At 42.6% G+C, this 26,743-nt stretch overlaps 18 protein-coding genes across 18 annotated transcripts; 11 read left to right on the forward strand and 7 right to left on the reverse strand.

Moving 5' to 3' along the window:
* Positions 1–546: 546 nt before the first annotated feature.
* On the forward strand, positions 547–1,230 carry HPODL_01393 (putative secreted protein; the record flags this gene model as incomplete). The annotated part of the gene is made up of 1 exon (XM_014077900.1): positions 547–1,230. One exon carries the CDS (start codon positions 547–549, stop codon positions 1,228–1,230), a length of 684 nt encoding a protein of 227 aa, XP_013933375.1.
* Positions 1,231–1,421: 191 nt separating this feature from the next.
* Positions 1,422–2,057, reverse strand: HPODL_01394 (Eukaryotic translation initiation factor 4E; the record flags this gene model as incomplete). The annotated part of the gene is made up of 1 exon (XM_014077901.1): positions 1,422–2,057. The coding sequence occupies one exon, from the start codon at positions 2,055–2,057 to the stop codon at positions 1,422–1,424; it is 636 nt and encodes a 211-aa protein (XP_013933376.1).
* A 351-nt stretch (positions 2,058–2,408) lies between these two features.
* On the forward strand, positions 2,409–3,056 carry HPODL_01395 (Pre-mRNA-splicing factor 38A; the record flags this gene model as incomplete). Its single annotated transcript, XM_014077902.1, has 1 exon — positions 2,409–3,056. The coding sequence occupies one exon, from the start codon at positions 2,409–2,411 to the stop codon at positions 3,054–3,056; it is 648 nt and encodes a 215-aa protein (XP_013933377.1).
* Positions 3,057–3,084: 28 nt separating this feature from the next.
* On the reverse strand, positions 3,085–3,435 carry HPODL_01396 (small nuclear ribonucleoprotein Sm D1; the record flags this gene model as incomplete). Its single annotated transcript, XM_014077903.1, has 1 exon — positions 3,085–3,435. The coding sequence occupies one exon, from the start codon at positions 3,433–3,435 to the stop codon at positions 3,085–3,087; it is 351 nt and encodes a 116-aa protein (XP_013933378.1).
* A 99-nt stretch (positions 3,436–3,534) lies between these two features.
* HPODL_01397 (Enoyl reductase that catalyzes the last step in each cycle of very long chain fatty acid elongation) lies at positions 3,535–4,485 on the forward strand (the record flags this gene model as incomplete). Its single annotated transcript, XM_014077904.1, has 1 exon — positions 3,535–4,485. One exon carries the CDS (start codon positions 3,535–3,537, stop codon positions 4,483–4,485), a length of 951 nt encoding a protein of 316 aa, XP_013933379.1.
* A 176-nt stretch (positions 4,486–4,661) lies between these two features.
* On the forward strand, positions 4,662–7,781 carry HPODL_01398 (Low affinity vacuolar membrane localized monovalent cation/H+ antiporter; the record flags this gene model as incomplete). Its single annotated transcript, XM_014077905.1, has 1 exon — positions 4,662–7,781. One exon carries the CDS (start codon positions 4,662–4,664, stop codon positions 7,779–7,781), a length of 3,120 nt encoding a protein of 1,039 aa, XP_013933380.1.
* A 28-nt stretch (positions 7,782–7,809) lies between these two features.
* On the reverse strand, positions 7,810–9,108 carry HPODL_01399 (Acetylornithine aminotransferase, mitochondrial; the record flags this gene model as incomplete). The annotated part of the gene is made up of 1 exon (XM_014077906.1): positions 7,810–9,108. One exon carries the CDS (start codon positions 9,106–9,108, stop codon positions 7,810–7,812), a length of 1,299 nt encoding a protein of 432 aa, XP_013933381.1.
* Positions 9,109–9,367: 259 nt separating this feature from the next.
* On the forward strand, positions 9,368–9,859 carry HPODL_01400 (mitochondrial 54S ribosomal protein YmL25; the record flags this gene model as incomplete). The annotated part of the gene is made up of 1 exon (XM_014077907.1): positions 9,368–9,859. One exon carries the CDS (start codon positions 9,368–9,370, stop codon positions 9,857–9,859), a length of 492 nt encoding a protein of 163 aa, XP_013933382.1.
* Positions 9,860–9,922: 63 nt separating this feature from the next.
* On the reverse strand, positions 9,923–10,705 carry HPODL_01401 (mitochondrial 37S ribosomal protein RSM25; the record flags this gene model as incomplete). Its single annotated transcript, XM_014077908.1, has 1 exon — positions 9,923–10,705. The coding sequence occupies one exon, from the start codon at positions 10,703–10,705 to the stop codon at positions 9,923–9,925; it is 783 nt and encodes a 260-aa protein (XP_013933383.1).
* A 130-nt stretch (positions 10,706–10,835) lies between these two features.
* Positions 10,836–16,094, forward strand: HPODL_01402 (Nucleolar protein, component of the small subunit (SSU) processome containing the U3 snoRNA; the record flags this gene model as incomplete). Its single annotated transcript, XM_014077909.1, has 1 exon — positions 10,836–16,094. The coding sequence occupies one exon, from the start codon at positions 10,836–10,838 to the stop codon at positions 16,092–16,094; it is 5,259 nt and encodes a 1,752-aa protein (XP_013933384.1).
* A 77-nt stretch (positions 16,095–16,171) lies between these two features.
* On the forward strand, positions 16,172–17,128 carry HPODL_01403 (Protein GMH1; the record flags this gene model as incomplete). Its single annotated transcript, XM_014077910.1, has 1 exon — positions 16,172–17,128. One exon carries the CDS (start codon positions 16,172–16,174, stop codon positions 17,126–17,128), a length of 957 nt encoding a protein of 318 aa, XP_013933385.1.
* A 75-nt stretch (positions 17,129–17,203) lies between these two features.
* Positions 17,204–17,470, forward strand: HPODL_05291 (uncharacterized protein; the record flags this gene model as incomplete). The annotated part of the gene is made up of 1 exon (XM_014077911.1): positions 17,204–17,470. The coding sequence occupies one exon, from the start codon at positions 17,204–17,206 to the stop codon at positions 17,468–17,470; it is 267 nt and encodes an 88-aa protein (XP_013933386.1).
* Positions 17,471–17,530: 60 nt separating this feature from the next.
* HPODL_01404 (Protein krueppel) lies at positions 17,531–18,433 on the reverse strand (the record flags this gene model as incomplete). Its single annotated transcript, XM_014077912.1, has 1 exon — positions 17,531–18,433. The coding sequence occupies one exon, from the start codon at positions 18,431–18,433 to the stop codon at positions 17,531–17,533; it is 903 nt and encodes a 300-aa protein (XP_013933387.1).
* Positions 18,434–19,221: 788 nt separating this feature from the next.
* Positions 19,222–21,117, forward strand: HPODL_01405 (putative secreted protein; the record flags this gene model as incomplete). The annotated part of the gene is made up of 1 exon (XM_014077913.1): positions 19,222–21,117. The coding sequence occupies one exon, from the start codon at positions 19,222–19,224 to the stop codon at positions 21,115–21,117; it is 1,896 nt and encodes a 631-aa protein (XP_013933388.1).
* A 115-nt stretch (positions 21,118–21,232) lies between these two features.
* HPODL_01406 (uncharacterized protein) lies at positions 21,233–21,607 on the reverse strand (the record flags this gene model as incomplete). The annotated part of the gene is made up of 2 exons (XM_014077914.1): positions 21,233–21,419; positions 21,537–21,607. 2 exons carry the CDS (start codon positions 21,605–21,607, stop codon positions 21,233–21,235), a joined length of 258 nt encoding a protein of 85 aa, XP_013933389.1.
* A 113-nt stretch (positions 21,608–21,720) lies between these two features.
* On the forward strand, positions 21,721–23,019 carry HPODL_01407 (uncharacterized protein; the record flags this gene model as incomplete). Its single annotated transcript, XM_014077915.1, has 1 exon — positions 21,721–23,019. One exon carries the CDS (start codon positions 21,721–21,723, stop codon positions 23,017–23,019), a length of 1,299 nt encoding a protein of 432 aa, XP_013933390.1.
* Positions 23,020–23,025: 6 nt separating this feature from the next.
* On the reverse strand, positions 23,026–24,345 carry HPODL_01408 (uncharacterized protein; the record flags this gene model as incomplete). The annotated part of the gene is made up of 1 exon (XM_014077916.1): positions 23,026–24,345. The coding sequence occupies one exon, from the start codon at positions 24,343–24,345 to the stop codon at positions 23,026–23,028; it is 1,320 nt and encodes a 439-aa protein (XP_013933391.1).
* Positions 24,346–24,595: 250 nt separating this feature from the next.
* Positions 24,596–26,632, forward strand: HPODL_05292 (putative membrane protein; the record flags this gene model as incomplete). Its single annotated transcript, XM_014077917.1, has 1 exon — positions 24,596–26,632. The coding sequence occupies one exon, from the start codon at positions 24,596–24,598 to the stop codon at positions 26,630–26,632; it is 2,037 nt and encodes a 678-aa protein (XP_013933392.1).
* Positions 26,633–26,743: the final 111 nt, after the last annotated feature.

A 26,743-nucleotide genomic window follows, 5' to 3' on the forward strand; every position in this document is an offset into this window, starting at 1 on the left:
CTAAGCACAAAAAATACGCACGACCTCTTTAGAAAGCCGAAACTTCAAATACCGAAATGGAAACCCGAAAACCGTGCGGCAATATTAATTCTAACTTTTTTTGACTCTTACACTTAGGTAATAGTAGCCGCGGCAAAAAAAAAAGGTATTCGAAACCATCTGCAAAATAAGCGCACCACATCTTTACACCGCCGAATACATATGGATCTACCCGCCTCAGCAAGCACATATATATCTTCTAAAAATAGGGAACACGTGAGATACTTCCCGGCACTTTTTTGACTGCTGGAGGAGGTGCCGAAAGGTGTAGCCGTAAGCAATAAACCTGGTAGCTTTGTGTCCGGTGGTGTTCCATTAAGCTTATGTGCTTAGTAGCGAACCCTGGCAGCCACAATGCATCTCCCCATCCAAAAATACAATGAAATACAATTAAGCTTACATAAGCGATTCTGAGGCTCAGGGGAGGGGTGTTGGCCTAGGAGCAAATATTTGACAAAAACAAATTACAGAATTTTATCACACTCGACTGCTCCTTTATATTACAGAATGAGGGTGGTATATTGGCTGATTACATTTGCGGGACTTGCGTTGGCTGTCGACCCAGTCACTACAACAGGAACTACAGCAACTACACCAAATGCTGCTACAACGGCCACGGCACAAACAACAACACCAAACACGGCAGGTACCACGGCCACAACACCCACAGCAGCCACTACCGGAACTACAGGCACGACTACCACTCCTGCGAACGCGGCCACTACGGCGACGCCAACTACCGGCACAACTGGAACCACGGGAACCACTGGTACAGGTACCACTGGGACCACCACGACACCAGCTAACGCAGTTACCACGGCCACTCCAACAACAGGAACTACAGCAACAACGGGTACAACAGGGACTACGACAACTCCGGCCGCAGCAGCTGCCGCAACCACTCCAACCACCTCGACGTTGACATCCGCGTCTACCAACAGTGACCTCACTTCTACAGAGACCGGCTCAACGACTGCATCCCCTACTATTGCGTGGCGTACAACTACGGAGGCTGGTGTTATCAAAACAATATCGATCACGTTCTCGCAGAGTTTCTACTCCTTGTATTCTACTATTGGGTCGTGGTCAACGGGATCTGTTGGTTTGGGGAGCTTAGCTACCTCGGGACAGACTGTGGGCACAGTTAAACAATACCGCACTATTACTATCTCATCGACGGCAACTAAATGATTGCAATCATCCCGGCGATGTGTGTATTTATAAAACCAGAAATAAATTATTGTTGATTTAAGCATTGTCAGCTATATAACCACATATACAACGCATCAGCACAATACATTGGGTCTTGGATGCAACGAAACTCGAGTTATGTCCAGCTTGAGAACTGTGTGTAAAATCTTGCTGTGGGGGTGATAAAAGGTTTAGACGTAGAATGCAGGTTTTGCTCCACGGTCGTTGGAATCTTTATGGCTAATGAACTCAACAGACTCACCCTCTCTGAGCATCAATATTTTCTTCAATCTCTCTCCAATAGGCACAAGAGCAGCTCTATCGCAGGATTTCGTCCAAAGACACACTCTGTAGCCCACTTTTCTGACGTTCAAGACAACTCCATTGACTTCATTTTGGTCGTCTTCTATGGTCTCACCAATAACACTCAACAATGCTCTGGTCCAAATTTCGTTAATTCCGTGCTCCAGCCTTTTGCCCTTGAACTGGAAGGAGAATCTTCCACCCTTAGAGTTGGCTGGGTCTTCCCACTCTGGTTTAATGTTTTCTCTAAATAAATGGTAGTCAGATTTTAGAGGTAGCTCGTCTGCCTTTGGAATGGAATTGAAAATACCCCAGAATTCTTCGACAGTGTCAAAAGCAACAACTGGCTTCAGAAGATCAGACCAGCTCTCGCTGGAGTCCACGGCCGGTTTGGTGTACCACAAGGTCCACTTGGAATTCAGTGGGTGCTTCACGTTAAATTCCTCTCTGGAATCCAGGACTGTCACGTCCTTCTTTTCGTCGAGAGACAAGTCCTTAGCTGCTTGATTTAGTTCTTCAGACATCTGGAGAGTTAGTAGGACGATAATTGGGCCACAATTTGGATGACAATTTTGCTAACATTTTAACAAAGATTTTTTTAAATGAAAACCGTTGACTTTTTTCATTGTGAATTCAAATTTGTCACTGCCCAAACCATGTAAGAAACATACCTTATAGTAATTCAGCGCTCTGATATGATGGTAATTTAGTGGTCAATTTGCTTAAGGTCTTGTCTAATATACCAAACAATTAAATCCTTATACCTTGTTTTGTCGCTGGTTTTTCGACAAAATTTTTTGGAAAAGAAGCCACGACCAACCAGCAATTTACCCGGAGATTAAGATCATAATCTTCTATTCTCTATTCTACATCATATGTCTGTCACGATTGACAGAGGACTAGTAGCGAATACCAAACGGGTCCATGGTGTCCATCCCGTCTTTCTCATCGAAAAAATATTACGTGAACGAATCCTCGACAGCCAATACTGGAAACGAGAATGCCAACACGCCGACTTGCTAGTACTTCTGGATCGAGGCGTCGAGTTAAAGCAAATAGGAACTTATGCAAATGCCGGACATACACTACCAAGCCCATTTATATGCCTCCTGCTCAGACTTCTGCAGCTTCAACCTGCTGCCGATATAATTGATTATTTGCTCGTCCAGACGGATTTTGTCTACCTGACAGCACTGGCAGCGTTGTACGTTAGAATCACTTGCGATTCGGTGATAGTTTATCAAAAGCTGGAGCCTTTGTTGGCGGACCATCGACGAATAAATATGATCGAAAATCAGACAGTCAAGTCGATTAATCTGGACGAGTATATCGACAAACTGCTGCAAGGAAACAAGTTTCTCGATATGGTGCTTCCTCGTCTTATTGACAGATTGGTTCTCGAAGACCAGGAGCTACTAGAGCCGCGACAAAGTTTATTGCAAGAAGAATTCGAGCGCATGTGTGAAGAGGGAAATTTGAAACGGGACGACGAGCAGTCCAGGGCTGAAAGCCATGAGCATTGATGACAGCCCAATATATATGTAATAATTATTAAAATGCCCTGGCTCTTCCGCGTCCTCTTCTTCCTCCCCTTATAGGAGCTTTTGCTTTTTGAACTGGAGCAACAGTGGATAGATTTTTTGGCTTCAACATGGAGTCCGAGATTATGCTATCGATATTGAGCTCATCAGGTAGAATCACAAGGCGAACTTGGTTACCTCTTATGTTGACGTATTCCAGACTTATTGGATTTCTGTGTTTGATAGTCATTTTGACATTTTTTAAATTGATGTTCATAGAGGGCGTAACAGAGATGATTTCCCCTGAAATGACAGTTCCATTCTTCAGTTCCACCTGCACTTTTTCGTTGTTTAGTTTCATCAAAAACTTCACCAATTTCATGATTCTTGTATGATGATGAATAATCCTAACAAATATAATTTGAAATCAACTAGGTTATGAAGCCCAAAATTTTATTTATATTCTGTTTCTTTGGATAACATGGTCAATCTTATTATCGTTCCTCGATCTAAGAACTTGCGGAAGATCAATTGCGATACTGATCCAAAGGCAAAGGTGCAAGCTATCATTAGCGAGTATTCTAAGGTCAACAACATTGATCCCAACAGAGTTAAGCTTTCTCTGCTGGAAGAAGAAGGATCCACTGACAAGAAGCCCGTCCGTAGAACACTGAAGAATGAGAGGACATTGGAAGCCAACGGACTTGACTTCTCTACGACGGATACCATCACCGTTTATGCAAAAGATGTGGGGCCCCAAATTGGATGGAAAACGGTCTACTTGATCGAATATTTCGGTCCGATGCTGATCCACTCCTTGGTCTATTACGGTTTGTATGACCCGGATGTCAATACGTACACTCAAATTGCTGCTTATATCTTGACGATGGTTCACTATTTGAAAAGAGAATATGAGACAACTTTCATCCATATGTTCTCTGCCGACACAATGCCTTTGAAGTATTTGTTCAGAAACTGCGGACACTATTGGATCTTTAACGGATTGTTCATTGCCCTTTCCGTTTACGCTCCTCAGGACAGGTACTATTCTGGTTGGAAAAAACACGTCTTCTATGTTGAAGACAGGCCTTTGAACCAACTCTACATTTATATTGGCCTCTGGGCTCTTTGCGAATTGGCCAATTTCTATTGCCACTTCATCTTAATGAAACTGAGAAGTGACGGATCGAGGGAGAAAAGAATTCCATATGGTTTTGCCTTCGCATTGGTCTCCTTCCCAAACTACTTTTTTGAGAGTCTAGGATGGTTGTTTTATGCTATCATGATCAACAATTGGTCGTGCTACTTATTCCTCATTATTGGAACTCTGACCATGATGAACTGGGCCAAGCAGAAGCACAGAAACTATAAAAAGACCTTTGGTGATAAATATCCAAAGAACAGAAAAGCCATGATTCCATTTATATTTTAAGTAAGTTGAAATGACATGCCTGTTTTGAAATTGTATGGGGATCTTAAAAAGTAAATTATATATTAAATCTGAATTAGCACTCAATTGCACCTGAAAATTCTTCAGAACCGCGTTCAATTTGTAAGCAAAGAAGCAAGGTCTCAATTGTTGGCAATTCAAGAGCTGACAGCCATTCAATGTCCGACTCAGAATCAGCAAAAAAAGTGTCCAATTCACAAGTAGATAACAATGCCAATACCCCCACTCCCTTGTCTCCTGCACTCTCTTCGAAGAGCGGTAACACACAGGGGCCGAAAGCCCAGAAATCTTCTAAATCAATGAGAGCCACTCCAATTCCCTCTACCCACGTGCTTATGAATTACCAACCGCACCACACAGGTTCCGCATCTCACCACCGACAATACGTTCTCCTCAAAGATAAAGGAGGCACATCTGGTTCTCCAAATGTAGGTGGAAATAGTGCAGTGTCCTCTCCAAAAGTGAGTACACCCTCACATACGGGGCCTAATGTTTACCCGGGTAAAGCAAGGCCCTTCTTACGAAAAGCACCAAGTTCAAAATACATTTTCAGCGTTGACGACGACGAAGACGAGGTTGAGGAGGATTTGAACAGAGAGTATCTGGAAGGCTATTCAGACGCCTTGCGTCATCGCTTCAAAAAGGCTATTTCAACACAGGCAGACTCTAATGATCCAAAATCTCGCAAAATCCAAGAGCTGGAAGCCGAAATTGCGCAAAACCTATTGGCAACTTCAAAAGATTTGGCTATCTTACGAGAACGGGAGGGAGACTATATCCACCATGACGGTGAGGAACATTCGTTTGTGCAGGCTGAAGATGGGCAGCCTATAAAATCTCGTATTTCTGCTCAAGATCTTTCTGAAAGAGATGGAGACAATTCAGACGCTGAGTCTACATCTTCTGCTGAGAGCTTCACATTAAGGGGCAGACAAGATGCCATCAATGAGACACATCCTTTTGGTATTCGTATTTGGAAGCCCGCCATCTACAAGAAAAACAGATCAGTCGAAATTGAGGCAGAAAACGATATCCATTCGACACCGCAAATCGCTAGGGAGGTTTCTGCTACAAATGCATTTTGCAACTTTATATGGAGTTGCACTTTTGGGTTTGTTCTGCTTATACTATGCCTCGTGATGGGCTGCATTACATTAGTGTTCACCGTTTTTACAAATCCTAAAAAAAGTGAATCTATCAGATACGCAAAATTGTACTTACATCTGGGCACTTATTTGTTTGTTCCATTTGGAAAAATCATTCTACTAAGAGCAGATAAAAACTATCTCACGGAGGATGCGAATGTGGGAAGCACGCTTGCCGAGTTTGCCAGATGGAGAACTCAAGACGAAAGCCGTTTGTTCTATGCTGCGCCAGATCGAAAAAGACGTGCAAGCGAAAGTACTCCTTTGCAGTCCCATATAGGTACTAATTATGCATCTGATGGAAACCACGAAAATATCGAGGAGATATTTGATGAAGACGAAGATACCACATTTTACAAGCAGAGACTATTTGGAAGAGGAAAATGGAATATTGGAAGAATCATCTTCTATGTATTATTCTATGCTTGTGCTCAGCCAGTAATGCTTGCATTGGGTGCAGCCTTATGGTTACTTGTTTTCACAATCCCAATGGCCAAGGTGCTTTTTACTGTGTGCAATCATATCAGGAGACATCCGTTGGCATTGTCCATCGAGATTGAAAAAGATTATTACCAGCGCAAGTTGGCTTCCAATACATCCAACGAATCCATTCTAATTTGCACTTACAGAAGCCTTGGATTCCACTATTACAAATACACTGTGGACGGCACGAACATTTTCTTTATCAACCTCATATTCCTGGTGATTTTCACCATTTTCGATTTCTTCGTCCTCAAAGAGTACTTTGGTTTTGAATCTCTATTTGTTTCTCCGGTGGTCATATTTATTCTGTGTCTTGTCTCCGTTATCCCACTAGCGTACTTCATCGGTCAAGCAGTTGCATCTATTTCTGCGCAAACTTCAATGGGTCTAGGTGCTGTCATCAATGCGTTCTTCTCCACTATTGTTGAAGTGTTTTTGTACTGTATTGCGCTGAATCAGTCAAAAGGAAAACTGGTCGAGGGATCCATGATAGGCTCTATTTTGGGAGCCGTTCTACTTCTGCCGGGAACTTCAATGTGTGGTGGAGCCTTTCGCAGGAAGACACAAAGATACAACCCTGCATCAGCAGGCGTTTCCTCCACAATGCTCCTTTATGCCATATTCATCATGCTCTCTCCCACGATTTTATATGAAATTTATGGACAATACGAGGTTCAATGTTTTGACTGCGAACCTGAATACTACGAAAATGGAACAGACTGCAAAAAATGTCATTTTCTACAGCCAAATCTCGCAGTGGACAAGCTATATCTGGACTATTTGAGGCCTTTTGCAGCAATTTGTGCCATAGGGCTGTTTTTGGCCTACTGTATTGGACTGCTCTTTACCCTTAAGACACACGCGGCGCTCATTTGGAGCACCCCCGTGGTGTCTGAAAAAGAGAAGAAAACGGAGAATCTTAGCGGAATTGCAACAGAGAACACGAGCATCAAATCACTTCGTCTTGATAGCACTCTTACCCATAAGAAAACTCAGGGCAATAATCAAAGAGGAACCACACCAGGAAAGCAGTCCATGCAAAGTCCAGCCTCGCAAGCTGCGCAACCAGGCCCGCCGGGTCAAACTATGCAAACTACAGATGGTGGTGGCCATGACGCTCCGAATTGGTCCAGAACGAAAAGTACTACGATTCTGCTCTTGGCAACTTTAATGTATGCTGTCATTGCGGAAATACTGGTGGATGTTGTGGATGATGTTCTTAGTTCCTTCCCCATCGATCCGAAGTTCCTTGGATTGACAGTGTTTGCGTTGGTTCCCAACACTACAGAATTTGTCAATGCTATTTCGTTTGCAACCCATGGAAATGTGGCACTCTCGATGGAGATTGGATCTGCATATGCGCTACAGGTCTGTTTGCTGCAAATTCCAATCGTCACCATGTACTCTTCGTTCAGAAACATCAATGCCACACCAGCTGACATTAACAATTTGTTTTCATTGATATTCCCTCGCTGGGATTGCATAGCGTCACTTATCTCGGTGTATATGTTCACCTACGTGTATGCCGAGGGCAAGTCCAATTATTTCAAGGGCTCAATTCTGATCCTGGTCTATATTAGTGTTCTGGCAGGGTTTTATTTCTCGCTGGTCATCGATGCAAACGGGGTGTCTATAATTCACACTTTATGAAAAACATCAATTATATCTATATATCTAATTATTTAATAAATGTTTCTTGGAAAGCGTTACCCAAGATGTCGAGACCATCGATAATGTCAGAGTCCTCGATGTTAAGAGCAGGAACAAATCTGATAACGTTATTACCGGCGGTGATAACCAGCAGTCCAAGCTCCCTGGCTTTTTTAACCACTGGTGATGGGTCTTGGTTCAACTCCACGCCAAGTAAAAGGCCTTCCCCTCTGATATCTTTGATTTGATCGGGAAACTTCTCGCTCAGTTCGCTGAGTTTCACCTTGAACAATTCAGACTTTTTCTCAACCTGTTGCAAAAATTCAGGATCGGAAACTTTGTCCAGCACGTATAAACCAATTCGAGCACCCAATGGATTTCCACCATAAGTGGTTCCATGATCACCAACTTTCAAAGCTTTTTCAACTTCTTCGGTAACCATAGTTGCACCAATAGGGAATCCGTTACCCAAAGCCTTAGCCATGGTAAGTATATCAGGGTGAGCGCTTTCTGGCAACTTGGAATGCGCCCAAAGTCTTCCAGATCTGCCCAATCCACATTGGATCTCATCGTATATCAAAAGCGCATTATGCTTATTGCACAACTCTCTAAGCTGAACCATAAAGTCAGAATTCATAGGAAATATTCCACCTTCTCCCTGGACTGGCTCTATAATCACTCCACACGTTTTATCGGAGATCACACTTTCCACGGATTTAATATCGTTGGGTTTTGCAACTTTCACTCCAGGAATGAGAGGTGCAAATGGTTTTTGGTATTTGGGATTTGGGGTCACCGAAAGCGAACCCATAGACCGTCCGTGGAAAGAATTTTCGAAAGTAATAAACTCGATTTTATTATCAGCAAACGATTTGCCATATTTTCTTGCAAACTTCAGTGCAGCTTCATTAGCTTCAGTACCAGAGTTGGCCATAAAAACACGGGACGCATTCTTCATACCTCCTGACTCCAAAGTCTTCGAAACCAACTGTTTGCTCAATTCACCAGTCCACTGGTTGTAAAGCAAGTTAGAGCTATGAACAAGAGTGGTAGCTTGCTCGTACATGATTTTCGCAATTTCGGGGTGCGAGTGGCCAAGGGCGGTCACCGCAATTCCAGCAGAAAAATCGATATACTTCTTTCCCTCCATATCCCAAAGATGGCATCCTTCTCCCTTTGTGAAAACAATTGGCGGTCTTGAGTAAGTCGTAACGGTGTATGGGTCGACTTCAGCAACAAAAGATGCAGAAGACGACTTGCAAACAGCACGGCTGTTACAAAACAGCCGTTTTTGCACGGTCTGTACAAAAGTAGTCCGTTGAAGCATGATAAATTATGTGACTAAATTTTTCGAAAAAAAATTGATTTGATAAGATGTAAAAGTTTTATGGGCCTAGGCCACTGTGACTTGGAGTGAGACTCATCAGGCACATCATTTGGCTTTGGTGTATCTCGGATATCGTTTCTATAGGTTGAAGAGAGAACTGGTTCACAAAACTATCTGCACGTGACCCGTGTCACATGCAAAACAAATTTCACCCTCATTACGCTGGTGTATTAATTTTTTTTCAAACTTTAAACCGAACATGTCGAAGTTGTTTAATCTCTCTGCTGTGGAGGCATTTGAGAAGTTACCATTACAGCTTCGCAACTTCTTTACTCGCTATCCTCCATCTCCTTTTAGACAGTATGCGTCCGAGCAAACACTTGCAAATGCCCCCGATGCCAATCCATTTATTCCAAATAGACATCCAGTCACCGGTAAGGTTCAAGAGCCTGTTTATTCTTTAAGACGGCAATCTGATTTATACAAGCTCGCGTACAAGTTTGGAGTAGCAGACCTGATGCCAACACTGCGCAATAACAAGAAGTTCTATGCGGAGAAGTTTGAAACTAAACCGCTATTGAAGGGTGTGTTGAGTCCAAAGGGCCACAAATGGGAAAGGACCTACGACGAGAGAAAAAAGAGGATCGCGGACGCAGTGGCAAAGGCAGAAGAAGTTATTGTGGAGGCCAAGGGATCAAAATACAAGAAGCGCATCGAAAGAAAAGTATCGGAGAGGAAAACGTGGTTTTAATGTACATAGTTTTAAAGCGTGTTTATATCATACTTTATGCTTTGTTGCGCTATAAACAGGTAGTTATTGGGTAGGCTCTCCGATTTCAGCATCCTCCAAATCATTGAATAAAGTATCTTCGTCTGGAGCTTGGAGGTCTTCTTCTCCACCAAGATCGGATGACATATTGCTCAACCTGGCTTCCAAAACTTGGGTCTCCTCGAGTGCGCGAACTTTCCATTTCTTGATCACTTCGGTTTCCTTATCGAAGCCTTGCTCAACAATAGTCTTGTCATATACAGCACCAAACATCTCATGTTCTTCTCTTGTAACATTCATCTCTGTCTCCTCCTCGATTTTGAGCCTGTAGTATTCGTACTTGGCTTTTTCGTAAGCCTGCACTAAATTGAGCTTCTCGTTTTGCATGAGATACAGCGTACGTTGAACAACACTCTCTCCATCCAGTTTCTTAGTGAGTTGTCTCATATGAGACCAATTTTGATTCTTGTTATCGATGATGTGCTCGTTTTCGATCAAAGATTTCGGATCTGCGAGTTCCCAAGGGTGTTGCTGGTAAAATACGTTTCTTATTTTGTCTTCCAGGAATTTTAAATTCTGGGGTTTGAGAAGGTCCAATTTCAAATCATAGGGTGTCAATCTGGTCTTGTACAAGTTTCCGCTTCTGGATGGTACCGAAAGTTTCTTCAGTTTGGAGAATTTTTCAGGTCTGATAATCTTGTGTTGAGCCTGTTTAGGAGGGTGGTACGCAACCGGCTTGTACCATGCAGGTTGCTCTTTCACAAGGCCACTACGTAAAAAGTCCGACGTACGCTTCAAGACGTCACTGGCTCCTTTGCTAGTGTTCATGTTGACGAACCACTTAATTTTTTTTCGCTTTAAAGATAATTAATCTGCCGAGTCGTGTACGGATTAAATAAAATTTTCAAATCAAACAAAAAAAAATATTTAGCATAAGTTCCTGTGTAATAGATCCATCATGTCTCTTCTAGAACAGCAGCTTTCTGCCATTGCACAGAACACCCAAACTGTGGCACTAGATAGAAAGAAGCGATCAAAAATACATTCTGTCTCGTTCATCTATAGCTCCCAGGAGGCTGCCACGCAAGACTACGAGACAATATATTATGAAGCACTTGAAGCTCTTGGTCGTCTGGAGCAAATCGACAAGCGCTTTGGAAAGTTCAGACTATCAATTTTCAGTGAAACATCGATAGGTATTGACAGACAGATTCAATCTCAAAAGCAAAACGAGAATCTAGACAAGACAATAAATGCCTTTCTATCTTTGGTTGCACCATACTGGCATCTGGCCATCGCTCTCAGAGCCTCTGAGTGGCTACTGAGAAGATTCCAAATAAATTATCATAATGCTGAGCATCTTCTCTTAACTACACTTCCATATTATAAAGAGCCTGTGTTCGAGAGAGTGTTATATGTTTTGCCAAAAATGCCATTGTTGTTCCAATGGCTCTCTGCATTTAAAAAGGCAAATAACAAGCTACCTTCGAGAAACAGTATAATCAAGGCGTTCACAGATACAGATTTTTACAATTTGTACTCCAAATTTCTCGGCGAAGAAATTGCGAAGAACAATCAATATCGGTTGCAGCTTGTTTTCTTTGTCAGTATGACGATCTCTGCGCTCGCTGCCTTGTCATCTGAGAACTCAGTCAAGTTGGTTGATTTTGTTCCTCATGTACTCACTATTTGTGGGTCTCTTCTTGTATCGCAAGATCAGGACTCGAAAGTCGGTGGCTACACGATCATGGCGGTCTTATCGTCTGCAGTTCCTCTTTCTAAAGAAGTTCTCATGGCATCCATCGAAACTATTCTCATTCACGTTCAGTTCGACAATAAAAGGTCACAGACACAGGCATTTACCAGCATCCTCAAACTATACCAGGCAGTGCATACCAATCCATTAGACTCGCTTCCTCTTTCTATTTTCAATCGGATGCCTGAATTTCTGGACGAAGAATCTCCTTACTTTGGACTCATAAATCGGTCCCAGGACACTAACTTTGTGTGTTCCTATCTGATAACATTAATACTCAATCAAAAATTGGACGACAGAGCCGCAGCCACAAGTTGCCTCTTTTCTTTCAATTTCGAGCAGACTCAAGCCTTGTGCAAGGCAATCTTTGATAATCTGAGTGTTCATGACACATCTGTATATGTGCACATCCTGAAGCACATCAAGAATCAGTCTCCAGAGTGGTTCAGTGAATTATTGGATGCAAATGGAGTCAGTATGGATCAATTAGAAATGTCCCTCCAGACAACTTTCTCCGAACCTCAGGAAAATGACACGCAAGAACCACTTGAGGAAGACAACGGATCTATCGCCTTAGACGAGGATTTGGAGTCGGTGAAAAATTCCTTTGCATCGTACATGCAATATGGTGCTCAAATAGATACGGAGTTCTCTCTATTGCTAAATCACTATATGAAATCCATGCTAAAGGGCTCCACCAACTCGTTCCTTTCTTCGTGCTTTGGAGATATAGCACCTTTACTCACTTTTCTTCTACGTGTGTCTTTCTTGCAAAACATTCCGCTCAAGGCAAGAACATATGCTCTCAAATTAGTCTCTGCCCAGATTCGATCATTGGACGCAAAGTTTAATGTTAACATTTTGATCCCTATTCTTTCTGCACTGCTTCTGGATGTGAATAGACTCATCCGCTCCAATGCACTGGAGATCTTCAAACAGGCCAACTTGAGATCTGCAGGAAAGGAATCCATTTTGGAGACAACATTGTATGGGGATTCAACTAAGGAAATTTCCATGGTGTCCCCAAAAGTCGGTCATATACTTGTCGAAAATATAATCGAGAAAGCTGCCGACATAAGTACAACTGTGGACCAATTTGGAAAGCTATTTGTATCTTTAGTCGGCGAGAAGAAAACGGGACCAATCATTTTGGCATTCTTTGCTTCGCATGCAAACATCATCATGTTGCCAGCTCCGAAGCTCCAACTGATCAGACTGGTTACTGACGCCGCAAAAGCAACAAAAGGAGCATTGCCTCCATCCCAAATCTTGGAAAAGGTTTTGAAGTCTTTTGTTATCGAAAGAGAGGTTTGGAGGTCAAAATGTATATTTTCAGGTGTTGATTACGCGGACTTCGAGAATCAGATTGTTCGTATCGTTTCAGAAAAAGAGCACAACGACACTGCCATCAAATTCCTTGAGGAAGCCCTTAACAGCTCTTCTGAGTCTTTATCGAATGCTGCAGCTACCAGACTTACCGAATTGCTTCCGACGTTCAAGTTTGAGCATCAGATCCGCATCGTCAAAACAATAATCAGTGCAGGATTATCAGAAGATGATACCACTATTTGCTACGATGCAGTCGAGCTACTGGAATCGCTGACTTTACCAAACAACTTATTTGTGCAAATTTTGAAAGATTCGTCTCTCAGCAACTCATCAGAACAGCAGTCCAATATTCCTAAACGAAGAAGGAGATCATCTGCATCAACTAGGCAAGCAATGAAGGAACAAGAGGTTTCTTTCATGGCTTCCACACATTTGAAGAAAGTCACGATGATACTGGACGTTTTGGAAAAAGAAAGTAGAGAAAACTTCAAAGGCTCATTCGAGTTGTTGAAATTGCTGTTCGATATCCTAGATGACTTGGAAACCTTGGGAACTGACGGAAAACTGCCAATTTTGTATTCTGAGGAGACACTAGCTTCTTGCATGACAAACGTGATAAAGTCCTTGGATAAGACCCAAATGAAGAGTAAGGAGATCACCTCGATTCGTGCGGACATTGTTGTCTCAGCAATCAGATCTTCAAGCTCGCCACAGGTCCAAAACAAATTACTTCTGGTGGTTGCTGCGCTGGCAGCATTTTCTCCAGAACTGATATTACACTCTGTGATGCCGATATTCACCTTTATGGGTGCACACACAATTAGACAGGATGATGAGTTTTCCTTCCACGTTGTTGAACAGACAATTTTATGCGTGGTCCCAGCCTTAGCCGAAGCTACTACTTCGGAAATGGTGGAAGAAGTTGAATTCTTGCTTACTTCTTTTGTGAGCGCTTTCCAGCATATTCCTCGTCACAGAAGAGCCAGACTATTCACGACATTGGCTAAAACTCTTGGTAGCTCTAGCTCGATTCACCTGATTTTGTTCTTGTGCGGTCAGCAATACGCAAACGCCTACGCCAAACACAAAATGGGCGATTGTTCTGCGTTGACAGACTTTTCATGCTCTTTCTTGCAAAACTTCAAGGTCGAAGAACAGTTAGAGGCCATTCAGAAGTTCCTTGATCATTGGAAAAAGGTTCCTGAAGAACCAGTGGACAAGGAATCACCTATATTTACGGAACTAAGCTCTAGAGTCATATTTGGACCTGCCCTTGTGGCATTAAACAAATCCGAGTTATTCAACTTGAGAAAGTGCCTGCTCTCCTTCTTGAGACACACCATTTCCGATGCCAAGGACATCAATGGAATTTCTAGATTGAGACTGAAGATTGCTTCTGCCTGCCTTCAAGGTGGCGATCCTCAGCCACTGCTCAACAGTTTCGCCAAATTGGTGCAAGATGTGCTTGAGATTATCGACTCTCATCATCAGGAGATCGAAGAAGTGGAGATAATGCATAAACTTTACAAACTGCTCAATGATATTTTGAGTCTGCTTCCTATCGAACATTTCGTGGACTCTATATCCAACATTCTGTCTTCTCCACATGCTTCATTGAAAACTCTGATCCACATCACTTCTCTCACGGCATTCAAATTCAGTTCCGAGCACGTCGAGGATCCAAATGCTCACGAAGGAATTGTCCATCTGCTTCCTCTTCTTTTGTCCATGATAAGCTCGCAAAGGGACGTCGAACTATCACAGACTTCACTCGATACGCTCTCTAGTCTGTTCCAAAAATACACCATTCACATCGACTCGTCGCTGTATTTGCAAACATTGGATGTTGTTACCTCCTCAGCAGGTTTGCTCAATGGCGCCCCGGAGATTGTGGTTTCGTCGATCAACTGCATTACCAATGTGATCAGCATCATCGGAGTTAAAATGATTGGCTATTTTACCAAAATTCTGCCTCCACTCTTTGACATCTTCGAGAAAACAGACGAAAATACCGCCCCATTAGTTCAAACTGCAACGCTTGTTCTCTTTACCAGTTTGGTCAAAAAGATGCCATCGTTTGTCACTCCTAATTTGGCGGACATGGTCAAAATTGTTTTCCGTTCGTCTCAAGTTGCAGACTCTGTTCGTACGTCTGTGCTGACGGTTATGGTGGATCATATGGACGGTAGAACTTTGCTACTTACATTCTGTTCACTCTGGAAATATGCCTCCAAGCTTGACGTGATTGCAATCGGCCTTCACCTGTCTGCTATGGAGATGGTGATAGAGAAAATTGACAAAAAAACGGCAGTCAGCAATTCGGGTGCATTCGTGAAATTCCTCTTGCTAGCCCTGGAATACCGAGCTGATACTGATTTGGAAATCAACACAGTGAATAGAATTGAGGCCTCAGTTCACAAGTGTGGTCTGCAGTATGTGCTCAAGCTGAACGACAAAACCTTTAGACCGTTATTCGCCTCGATTGTGAGGTGGGCATTCGATGGTGAAGATGTGACCACTTCGATCACCGAAACAGACAGGCATATTGCGTTTTTCAAACTTTTCAACAAGTTGCAAGAGAACCTCAAATCTATTATCACCTCCTACTACGCATACCTGGTGGACTCTGTTGAATCGCTGCTATACAAGTTGCAAAAAACCGACCAGATCAATTTGAAAAGATTGGTGTTACTCTCGTTGGCATCATCGTTCAAGTATGACCAGGATGAGTACTGGCACTCAGAAACAAGATTCACGCCAATTTCAGCAGCTCTGTGCTCTCAATTCAGTACGATCGAAGACTCCATTGGGAAGTATCTGGTTAGAGCGGTGACAAGTCTCGTGCAAGCAACTAGTTCATCGGACGAGCACAACAAAACTATCAATAGTCTGCTTCTGAGCCATATGAAGGCCACTTGTAAGCCTAAGGAGAAACTCTGGGCAGTGAGGACATTGAAAAATATTTACAAGAAAGTCGGAGAGAGCTGGCTTGGATTGCTTCCTCAACTGGTTCCAATTGTTGCCGAATTATTGGAAGATGATGATGAGGAAGTAGAGATGGAGGTGCGGACTGGTCTTGTGAAGGTTCTAGAGCAGACCATGGGAGAGCCTTTAGACAGATATCTCGACTAAAAAGATGCGCTAAATACACGACCAAAAAATAAATTGATTTATTTTACTGACGTAAAATTCATCTAAACATTAATAAAATGCCAAAGAAGCAACTGGAAGGACTAGGATTGCATTCAAAAACAAACCCAATACTCCCCATAACACAGGATGACATTCTTGGCACGCCAACCCCGCAACCGGACGACTTGGCTAGCGTAGCCAATTCATTACAGTCCTCCTCCACAACGTTATCATCATTTGCGAAACGACAGCAGCGCAAACTGAAGATCAAAAACCTAAAAAAGTCAATGGATTCCAGCTTCACTATTCCACGTTACTTCAAGAGGCTACTTAATGTGCGCTCGTTGGATTTCGAAACTGCTCTTTGGGAAATGCTCAATCTAATAATACAACCAAAGCGTGTTTACAAAAGCTTATATTACCAGAAGCAGACCAAAAATAAGTGGTCAAGAGACGATCCTAGCTTTGTTATTCTTTTGAGCTTCTTCCTTACCATCAGTGCGATCCTTTGGGGCTTGGTCTACTCTACAGACATTTTGACTATTTTCAAATTGATCCTGTACATGGTTGTTGTTGACTTTGTCCTGGTAGGCCTGTCGGTTGCCACAGTGGGATGGATCATTGCTAACAATTTCTTTATCCAGAATCCAAACATGAATATGAGTTCCTCCTCGTCCCAAAGATTACTCAATATCTTTTTCCCCACTGACTCCATGTTGGAGTGGGCGTACTGCTTTGATATTCATTGCAATGCATATTTGATCATATGGGTGTGTCTTTATCTGGTGCAGTTCACTTTGCTGCCATTACTCAGACTCAACAATTGGATTTCCACACTGCTAGGAAATACACTCTATCTAGCATCGACCTCATATTACTGTATTATTACGTTCTACGGCTATAACGCACTCCCATTCCTTCAGAAAACCGAGTACCTCCTAATGCCAATCCCAGTACTCATCTGTGGTTGGATTGTGCTCACTTTGGCTGGATTCAATATCGCCAACTACATGTCCAATGCATACTTCAATTAGCTTGGTGCACGGTTGTATAGACAAAAAATTAACGAAAATTGATCTTTTAGTGTCTAATAACAATTTGAAAATAACATGTCCGCGAACCCGGGCAATCGTCTTCAGAAATGGAACCCAACGCCTCCTGATAGAGGCGCTTTTCCTTTGGACCATTATGGAGATTGCAAGGAGCATATGCAGAAGTACCTCAAATGTATGAAACTTGTGCGAAATGAGAACGCCCCAAACTGTCGTCTACTAGCCAAAGAATACCTTGCCTGTCGCATGGAGCACGAACTTATGGATCGAGTCGAGTGGAAAGACCTTGGACTGCCCGAAGATGATAAAAATACGAAAAAATGATTTCATCATTTGTTTATAGTACAACCTGTAAATAGCAAATACAGCATGAGAGTAGACAAGTTACTGGCCAGCATGTGACACTTTACCCTCCAGTTCCATGATTCGCGACTCTAAAGTGTTCACCTTAGCCTCTAGAATAGCAATAGTGCCGTAAAGCTCAGCTAATGTGGCATCATTCGAGTTGTTTCCTCCATAATTGGCGAGCTGTTGTTGAGGATATCCTGCTGACTGCATGTAGTTATTTGTAGAGCTGAGCGAGACCTGAGGTTGAGCGGACTGTTGCGTGGATCGAGATCTGCTTTGTCTTTGCTGCGTCTGGATGGCAGCTTGTTGCACGTAGTAATTCGACACGGCCGAAGCCACTGCTGCGGCTGCAGCTGCCTCAGCGTTGGTGGCATCTTTTGATTTCTTGAAAGGGTGCATTTGAACGATTTGTTCATCGTAAGATTTGCGCTTACCCAATGCTGTACCAGCACTGGAGCCAGGAGACAAGGAAGGATCCATGCTGGAAGTAGATCCTGCTCCAGCACATCCGGACGAGGAGTTTGCGTGTCTCAACAAAGCATCTGCACGAGCAAACCTCTTGTCACATTTTTCGCATCTATATGGCTTTTCACCGGTGTGGAGCTTTTCATGTCTTTTCAAATCATGCTGTCTTCTGAACTTACTGTTGCAATGTGTACATTCAAAAGGCTTTTCATCTGTATGGATGAGCATATGCGACTTCAAGTTATGTTTTCTAGTAAATGAATGGTGACACTGGCTACATTGGTACTTCTTTTCTTCAGAGAGCCCGCTCTTGTCTTCTTCGTCATCGTCTTCGGAGTTACTTTGCTGACCCAACGAAGACGAGTCTGTTCCTGTGATTTTGGAGGAGTCACCGTGCTGATCGCCTGCCCCCACAGCTTGCTGATTCATCAAGCTCGAATCTATGTTCGATAACATGGTCAGTGATTGTGACATTGGTGATAATAGGACGATCTAATCAGGATAAACAATAGTGTGTGGCAAATGGTGCTGAAATCTTTTATGGAAAAAAAAAGGTGGCTAAGTTGGTGTAGAGATGCCAAATTGTTTAGCGCTGCTGCTTCGCACAGCACAATATGAGACTGGCTCGCCTTACTTTTCGGAAACAGGACATTTTTTCGGACTACTGGCTAGACTTGCTTCATTACAACATGAACTTGGCCGCCTTCCAAGTGTGGCCACAAATACTGCAGCTTCCAAATGCCCGCACCTAGTTTCTAATACGGGCCCGAAAAAGCCTGCTCCTTTAATCCCTGGTCCTATGACAACACTCTCGCAATAGCGTGCTTGTTTCGACTACGTAGAAGCGACCGTGTATGTTTCATCTACAATAAAAAGTTCCTGTAAGCTATGATCTCCTCATTTGGTCTGCGTGTTGTGTGGTGCAACACAGGAGCGGCTTATCGTGTCCCCGTGCAAAACAAAAGAAAAGTGCACAAATTAACCAGGAAATCGATTGCTATCCCCGCGGAAATCCTGCAATTTGCGGCCGACACCTGATAGAATCAATTAATTATGCGGCTGCTTTTTACTGGAACTAAGGGGGGAAAATATATAGGGGGCTGAAGAGGGCAATATATCTTTTACGTAGGATGCAAACCTTATATTAATTTCTTACTGGAAGTTCATCTTAAGACAAGACATTTGACTCGTGGGATCTCGCACAACCCAGGTGATCTAACAGACTCTCCCCAAGCGGATATAACCGAGGTTTCATCTTCGATATGTTAACTGCTAACAATTACAAACGGAAGAGACCAAGACTCTCTTCCACACAAATGGTATCCAAAAGTTCTGAAGGGCCGTCCCATAGTGTATACAAGAAGAACCATCAACAATACTCTACTGGGTCGTCTTATACTGACCAAGAAGTCATCAATCTTGATTCGGATGCTGAGGATTACATTTTCAAAGACAGTGACATGATTGACGACTATTTGGGTCTCGATGACGCCGATATGAACTTGATGAATGGTACTGACAGCGAATCTGGTTTGATCAGCAGGGACAGTTCACGTCCCAGAAATTCTTTTGCCTCATACTATAACACGAACGATATCAAGATCGCTAGCCTAAAATTATCTGGTCCTTCAACGTCAAGTGGTCCCAGAATCAAGAAAAAGAGAACCAAGTCGCTTCCTCAACTGTCGTATTCCAAGCTGAATTATCAGCCCAATTTCGATAAGAAATCAGTCCAGGAGAAAATCGGTGATGTGAAGACCACGTTGATACAGCACCAATTCACAAATTACACTTATAACACTCCAAAGTCTGTGAATAGAAAGCTGTCATTCAATGCGGATGCTCCGTTGAATTTAAGTACATTCAACCAACATAGCAGCAATTCATCGTCCGACTCATACGATTCCGCGAATACTTCGGCAACATCGATTGAGGATACGCCTTGTGATGACAAGGATGGTCATTACATTATAGTACCAGGCGCATCGTTTGCTAATGATCGATTTCAAATCCAATCATTACTTGGCCAAGGTACATTCGGTAAGGTTATCAAAGCTCACGACAAATACAATAATTGTCCAGTGGCGATCAAGATAATACGCGCCATTCCCAAATACAGAGAAGCCTCAAAGGTCGAACTGCGAGTACTCACGATGCTGAAGAAGCATGATCCGGAAAATGAGAACCAGTGTATTCATCTGAGGGAATGTTTCGACTACAGAGGTCACATTTGCATTGTCACTGATATCCTCAAGATATCTCTTTATGACTTTCTGGAACGAAACCAATTTCTACCTTTCCCTGGCTCTCACATACAGGCTGTCGCGAAGCAGTTATTGAGATCGGTTGCATTTTTGCATGATCTAAATTTGATCCACACCGATCTCAAACCGGAAAACATATTGTTGAAAGACGATTCGTATACGAGGAAACCATATTTGAAGCCAAATGGAACCTCAAGTTCTTTAACTTATAGAAACATCCTGAATGACCCAAAGATCTACACAATTGATTTCGGATCTGCCATATTTGAAGATGAATATCATTCATCCGTGGTGTCAACGCGACACTATCGTGCACCCGAAATCATTCTGGGGATAGGATGGTCATATCCTTGCGATCTCTGGTCTGTGGCTTGTATCTTGGTGGAGCTAGTGACTGGGGATGCTCTATTCAAAACTCACGAAAATGCCCAACATTTGGCAATGATGGAGCGCACTCTTGGAGAACCTGTGGATTTGAAACTCGTGAGGAAATGTTTCAGCCAATATTACTACAACTCTTCCTCGCGTCGGAAGTCAATGTCCAACTCTGATTGTATCGCAAATTGTTTCTCGAAGACTACAGGAAAACTTCTGTTTCCAACACCGCAAACTTCTATGAAGTTGATTGACGAAGTTGAAAGGCTCCCAACGCTTGCTGATCTGATTGGCTCAAAGGTTGGTCTCCCGTTTGATATGAAGTCGTCTTTGAAGGAGTCAATTGCAAAGTACAACATTTCGAAGAAACAGTATGACGAGTATGAATTTTGGTACTGGTTTATTGACTTGCTCAAACAGCTGTTCACCTTCGATCCGGAGAAACGTATTACTGCAATGGATGCTCTTAACCATAAGTGGTTCGATTACGGTATTTTGGATGATGGCACTTGTTCATGACTTTTGTTTGCTCGCTTTTCCACGGGGTTATCCCCGTTTACGATTTTACATGTTTTATTTTCAGGGGTTAGTTTAGGAGGTAATATAAGCTACTTCATTGAGTTGAAGTATACATTTAGTCTTCATAGTAATCGTCATCAGCGTCGTCATCGCCATCGCCATCGTCATCGTAATCATAGTCATCATCATCATCCAATGGAGCAACTCCTTCATCTTCTTCCAAGATGTCGTCGTCTGGGGAATCCACCCAATCCTCGTATTCGTCTGGCTGTCCTTTCTCCTCCGGCTTTTCTGAACTAGTGCTCGACATTAGTACAATTTAGCTTTATATTTTTCAGCAACTATTTTAATTTACCCCAGGTAGATATCACCACATAAAATACGGCTGTGCAAAGAGGCACATGACTCGGGGTGTGTACTTTAACACGTGAGCTGCACAGAATAGATAGGTACAAGCCCAGCCAAACAACTTGATGCTCTCAATTCTCATCAACTTGAGTTAAGTCATGCTGAATTGGCAACTTAAATCCTTTCTCGCTAGGCCAAAGCCGCAGTGTGAATAGATAAATTTTTCGGAGATCTAAGTTTACTATAATATTTTTAATGTCTCATCAAGCTCCCGCAAAGTACAACTTTTTCAAAGGCCATCCTTCTATCGATCTCTTACCCAACAAAGAGATCATCGAGGCTTCCAAAAATGTTCTATCCAGATTTGATAATTCTATGGACAACTACGACGGGGTTAATAACACGCATCCGTTGAATTACGGCACAGATCCTGGCAATCTTGAGGTCAGAACCCTGATCGCCGACTGGAACGATAAGAAGTTTGAACTCAAAACAAAGACTGACCCCGACTGTCTCAACCTAACCTCGGGTTCATCATACGGGATCATGAATATTTTAGCTCAGTTCTCATCTGCGCATAATGGAGTCACGCGTAGAGCATTTCTTGTCAGTCCTACGTACTTTCTGATGAACGCCATATTCATCGATGCTGGATTTGGAGGCAAAATGACATCCATAGAAGAGGATGAAAATGGCCAGATTGACAGCGAAACGCTCAAGCGGAAACTGGAGCTTTATGACTCTCGCGAACCGGTTGCAAAGTCTATCTCAGAAAAAGATATCGCTCATATTCATGATCCAGATAGACCGTTGAAGAAAATATACAGATACATTATGTATATTGTGCCTACATTCTCAAATCCTCGGGGTGGGACGTTGAGCCAAGAAAATAGACAGCGTTTGATTGAGCTTGCCAGAAAACACGACATGCTGATTATCTGCGATGACGTGTATGAACTATTAGATTTCCATAATAAAGTGCCACATAAGAGGATGGTATACCTAGACAGGGAGACACTGCCTGAAGGCGAAGAATATGGTAACGTTATCTCCAATACTACATTTTCCAAGATTCTTGGTCCAGGTCTGCGAACTGGCTACCAAGAATCTGCCACCCCAAAACTTGCCTATTTGCTCTCCCAAGGAGGTGCAACTAGGTCTGGTGGTACCCCCTCACAATTGAACACAGTGATAGTTGGCGAGCTCTATAGAATGGGAGCAATTGACAACATACTTGCCAGGCTTAACTCTACTTATTCTAAACGCGCGGCCGCTTTGAATGAGGCCCTTCAAAAGTACTTGCCAAAAGGTACTCGAATTTCTCCAATAAACGGCGGCTATTTCAACTGGGTCGTTCTTCCAGAGAACATTGATGCTCAAGAAGTTGCGGACAAGTGTCGGAAAAGGGGTGTCGTCCTTGCTACCGGAGACAACTTTGAAGTGACTGGGGACCCTAAAGGATGGGGTAAGAAAAGTGTTCGAATGAGCATCAGTCATCTAGATGCGGCCAAGATTGAGGAGGGGGTCAGAATTTGGGGAGAAGAATGCGGATAACTGCTCTTAATAACTCTTCATAAAATATTCTTCCACCAGTTTTTGGTATTCTGGGGTATTATCAGATATCTTGGTGATAGGCTTCCCTTTCCAATTGGAAATGGTGTCAATTCTTCGGAAGGCCTGTAATTCGTCTTTGGTGAATTCTTCACTGAAATTAGTATTGGAGTCAAGCGTGAGGGATTTGGCGATTATTTGACTTTTCAACTTTGCGGGAACAAGCTTCTTTGCCTTGTAGTAGTAGTATCTAGCCAGTGCAATCCACCGTTCCGGTGAGAGAACCACGTTCAGATGGTGCGAGAGCATGGTGACGTAGATTTCTTCAGCATTAGTCAATCGGAACTTCTCTGCTAAATATTTGCCATACGAAAGACCAAAATATGGCTCACCCTTGGTGCAATAGTAAGAAACGAACAATTTTGCAGTCTTGGTATTCCCTTTAAAACCATCGTTTTGGGAAATTTGATCAATATAGTCAAATACCGATTCAGGTTCGAGCTGCAAATAAGCTTCAATCATTGCATTATTGACTGGAATGCCACGGTGAATCTTGTGGTCCTCAAGAAATCGAAGCATGAGTTTGGGTGGAACGCCTGACTTAGCCATATTTTTCACGATCACTGTATTGATATTTCCAAGAGGTACCTTCATGACCATCATATCCTCAAGTAGAAGATGATCCATCTGCTTCAGATTTGAGTATACAAAATACAAAGACGACAGATTTGGCTCCATATTCTCTTTCCTCATCTTTTCAAAAAGACTCATTACTGATTCTGTTTTGGTTTTATCGTACTTCAAGTATAATTGGAGAAGTAGGTTATACGTTTGAATGTCAGGTTCCACATTATCCTCGTCCATTCTTTTCTTAATCATGCTTGCGCGGTGGTAATTGACTTTTCGAACATAGTGCTCTAAAACGCAATTGTAAGTTTGTAGGTTTAATACCCCTGTGCTGATTAAGTCCTGTAGCGTTTGATCGATGTAGTTTTCGGCCTGGAAAGAATACTGATAGTTTGACTCGGCAAGGTCCCGGGTATATTTATTGATGCTGTATTCTTCTAGACTTTTTGGCGGTGGCGGTGGATAGTGTTTGATGGGCTTTGGTTTGCGAAAATTAGAATATTGAACGTCTTGTACCAGATCGCTTGGGGTTATTAGTTTAAGCGTTTCAATTATTTTGGTTTCATCAAGCAAAGTTCGGGCTGCCTTTTCAGTATTGGAAAGCTGGTACTCCAAAGCTGGGTGTACCTGGTTTAATCTGGTTATGGTCCGATAACCCACGCGCCAGCGAAACCAGAAATATCGTACATGGCAGTTCAACATTGAAAAATAAAATATTGGGCTTGACGTCACTTTTTAGTGGTGGTTCCTAGAGTAACAATTTTGTAAGTACGACGATGAATCTCTTTGAAGAGTGATTCATGCATTCATGCTGAAAGGCTTACTTGGAATGCTTTCACCATGAAGGATCAAGACCTATCCGATAACGAAGGGACGCCAAGCGTCGATCGACTTAACCTGCATCTACACATGTGTTGAAATATTTTTACTCAAACTAAAATAGACACGATCAATGCAGGAAATAATAGATTTGGCGCCCCTATTTTTGGCATTACCAACCCTGTTCGTGTCTCTCAAACTTACAAATGCAATTTCTGAATTTAAGACCCCGTCACTCGCCTTTTTTACAGTCTCATTCGTGCAATCTGCGTTTTTGTCGTCTTTGTTGATGCTGGTGGTAGCTATATTGGCGAAGCTAGGAGATGGTGCTCCCTCCGCCAAAGAAGTGAAGAAAACCGTACAGTTGTCTCTCGGGCGACAGCTGGTGCTCTTTGGTGCCATAAGCTTGATTTTTCTTGCAGATCAGCTACTATGTCCAGCACGGTTCATGAACCTGGTCATTCTTGCTTTGCTCCTCTCGGGCCCAAAGGATGACCATATCTCTGCCGAATTGGAAGAGACATATGCCATTGATAACAATGGGGTCACTCGTTTGATTAAGAAGCATCAATTGTTTATCATATATTCTTTGTCTTTTTTATTCGATGTGATCATCGCAAGTATCAATGACCAGGATCTCATATCACTCGTGCTCATGTATGCCCTTCTATTGATCCCGATCTTTGTGTTTCTAAAACCTTCAGCAGATAGGCAACAGTCATCAACGTTCGGCCACCTACGAATTCAGACCTCGGGACTACTTCTCCTGCTTTGCACTGTCATAATGTTGTCATATAACTTTGAAAGCTACAATTTGAAAATGATATTTGTCACTGCTGGTTCATTGACAATATTCACAATAAGTCAACTGGATATTAACCATACCAACCCTATTAATCAGTTTTTCAATACCAGCTTGTTCTTGACCCACTATAAAAGAAATATCATCATTTTAAATACTGTTATGGCACTGATACTCCAGACAACCACAGATTCTCATAACAAAATGGAGGCACTCAAGATGAATTTGGTCAATTTTGCAATAAACATGCTGCTCATGTTGATAGTGAATCCTGCCAAAAAAAGTGAGCATTCATCTTCTAGCGAAACCGTCTCGGATAAATCGCATCCCAATTCTACTTTTGTGTCATTAGTCGTCCAGCTTTTCAACTCGAAAGACACAAGATCCATTTTCAATTTCCTACTACTGAATGTGTCTTTCATGTTTATACAATTGCTTTATTCCTTCCGATCCAAATCTCTCAGTCTTTTGAGCGACTCTCTCCATATGATGTTGGACTGCACATCACTGTTCCTTGGTCTTTTAGCTTCATTAATTGCAAAAAATAATCAACAGTATCCGACCAAGGAATTTCCGTTTGGCTTGACAAGAATCGAGACTCTTGCAGGCTTCACCAACGGCTCGCTTCTTTTGGGTGTGGTATTTGGAATTCTCAATGAGTCCTTTCAACGTCTATTTCATCCAGTGGACTTGCGCAAGACTGACGAGCTTTTAGTTGTCAGCATTCTTGGACTTGTGGTAAATTTGGTTGGAATATTTGCTTTCAACCATGGCCACGATGGATCTCATGGTCATTCACATTCGCACAGCCGTTCTCATGAACACACGCACCAACAGACTCGCGACCACTCTGAATCTGACGAACATGCACCGAACCTAAGTGACAATATGCATGGCATTTTCCTGCATATTTTGGCAGATACCCTAGGTTCTGTCGGAGTGATTTTATCAACATTGATCGTCAAGTTGACTGGAATCCAGGTGATTGATCCAATTGCATCTATATTTATCGCATTGCTGATCTTGGTGTCTTCAATCCCGCTTCTCAAATCATCATCCTCCAATCTTCTTCTTGCCTCACGCGACTCCTCTGTGAGCGAGCTTCAGTATGTGTTAGGAGAGGTCCTAAAGGTTCCTGGCGTCAGATCCTATACAACCCCGCGCTTTTGGCCTGTTAGTGATACCAATTCAAAGTTGACCGGCTACATTCACATACAATATTACCGCACCGAGACATCGCTATCGCTACGCAGCAAAGTCGACAAGCTTTTTAAAAGTTCCAAATCCATTTCAAAGATCTACATTCAGTACGAGAATGAGATCGATGACTGCTGGTGCCGAAAGGACGGAATTTTCAGTGTAGGATAAGATAATGTCCAGTGCTGCTATTCATGCGTATAGACTCGTACAATACGGAATTCTTTTTGTACTGCATAAATAGTTGGGGCTCCACAATGCTCTCATATCAATTGGAGAAAT

The sequence above is a fragment of the Ogataea parapolymorpha genome, chromosome VI (assembly GCF_000187245.1).
Source record: "Ogataea parapolymorpha DL-1 chromosome VI, whole genome shotgun sequence".
NCBI classification, from domain to species: domain Eukaryota; kingdom Fungi; phylum Ascomycota; class Pichiomycetes; order Pichiales; family Pichiaceae; genus Ogataea; species Ogataea parapolymorpha.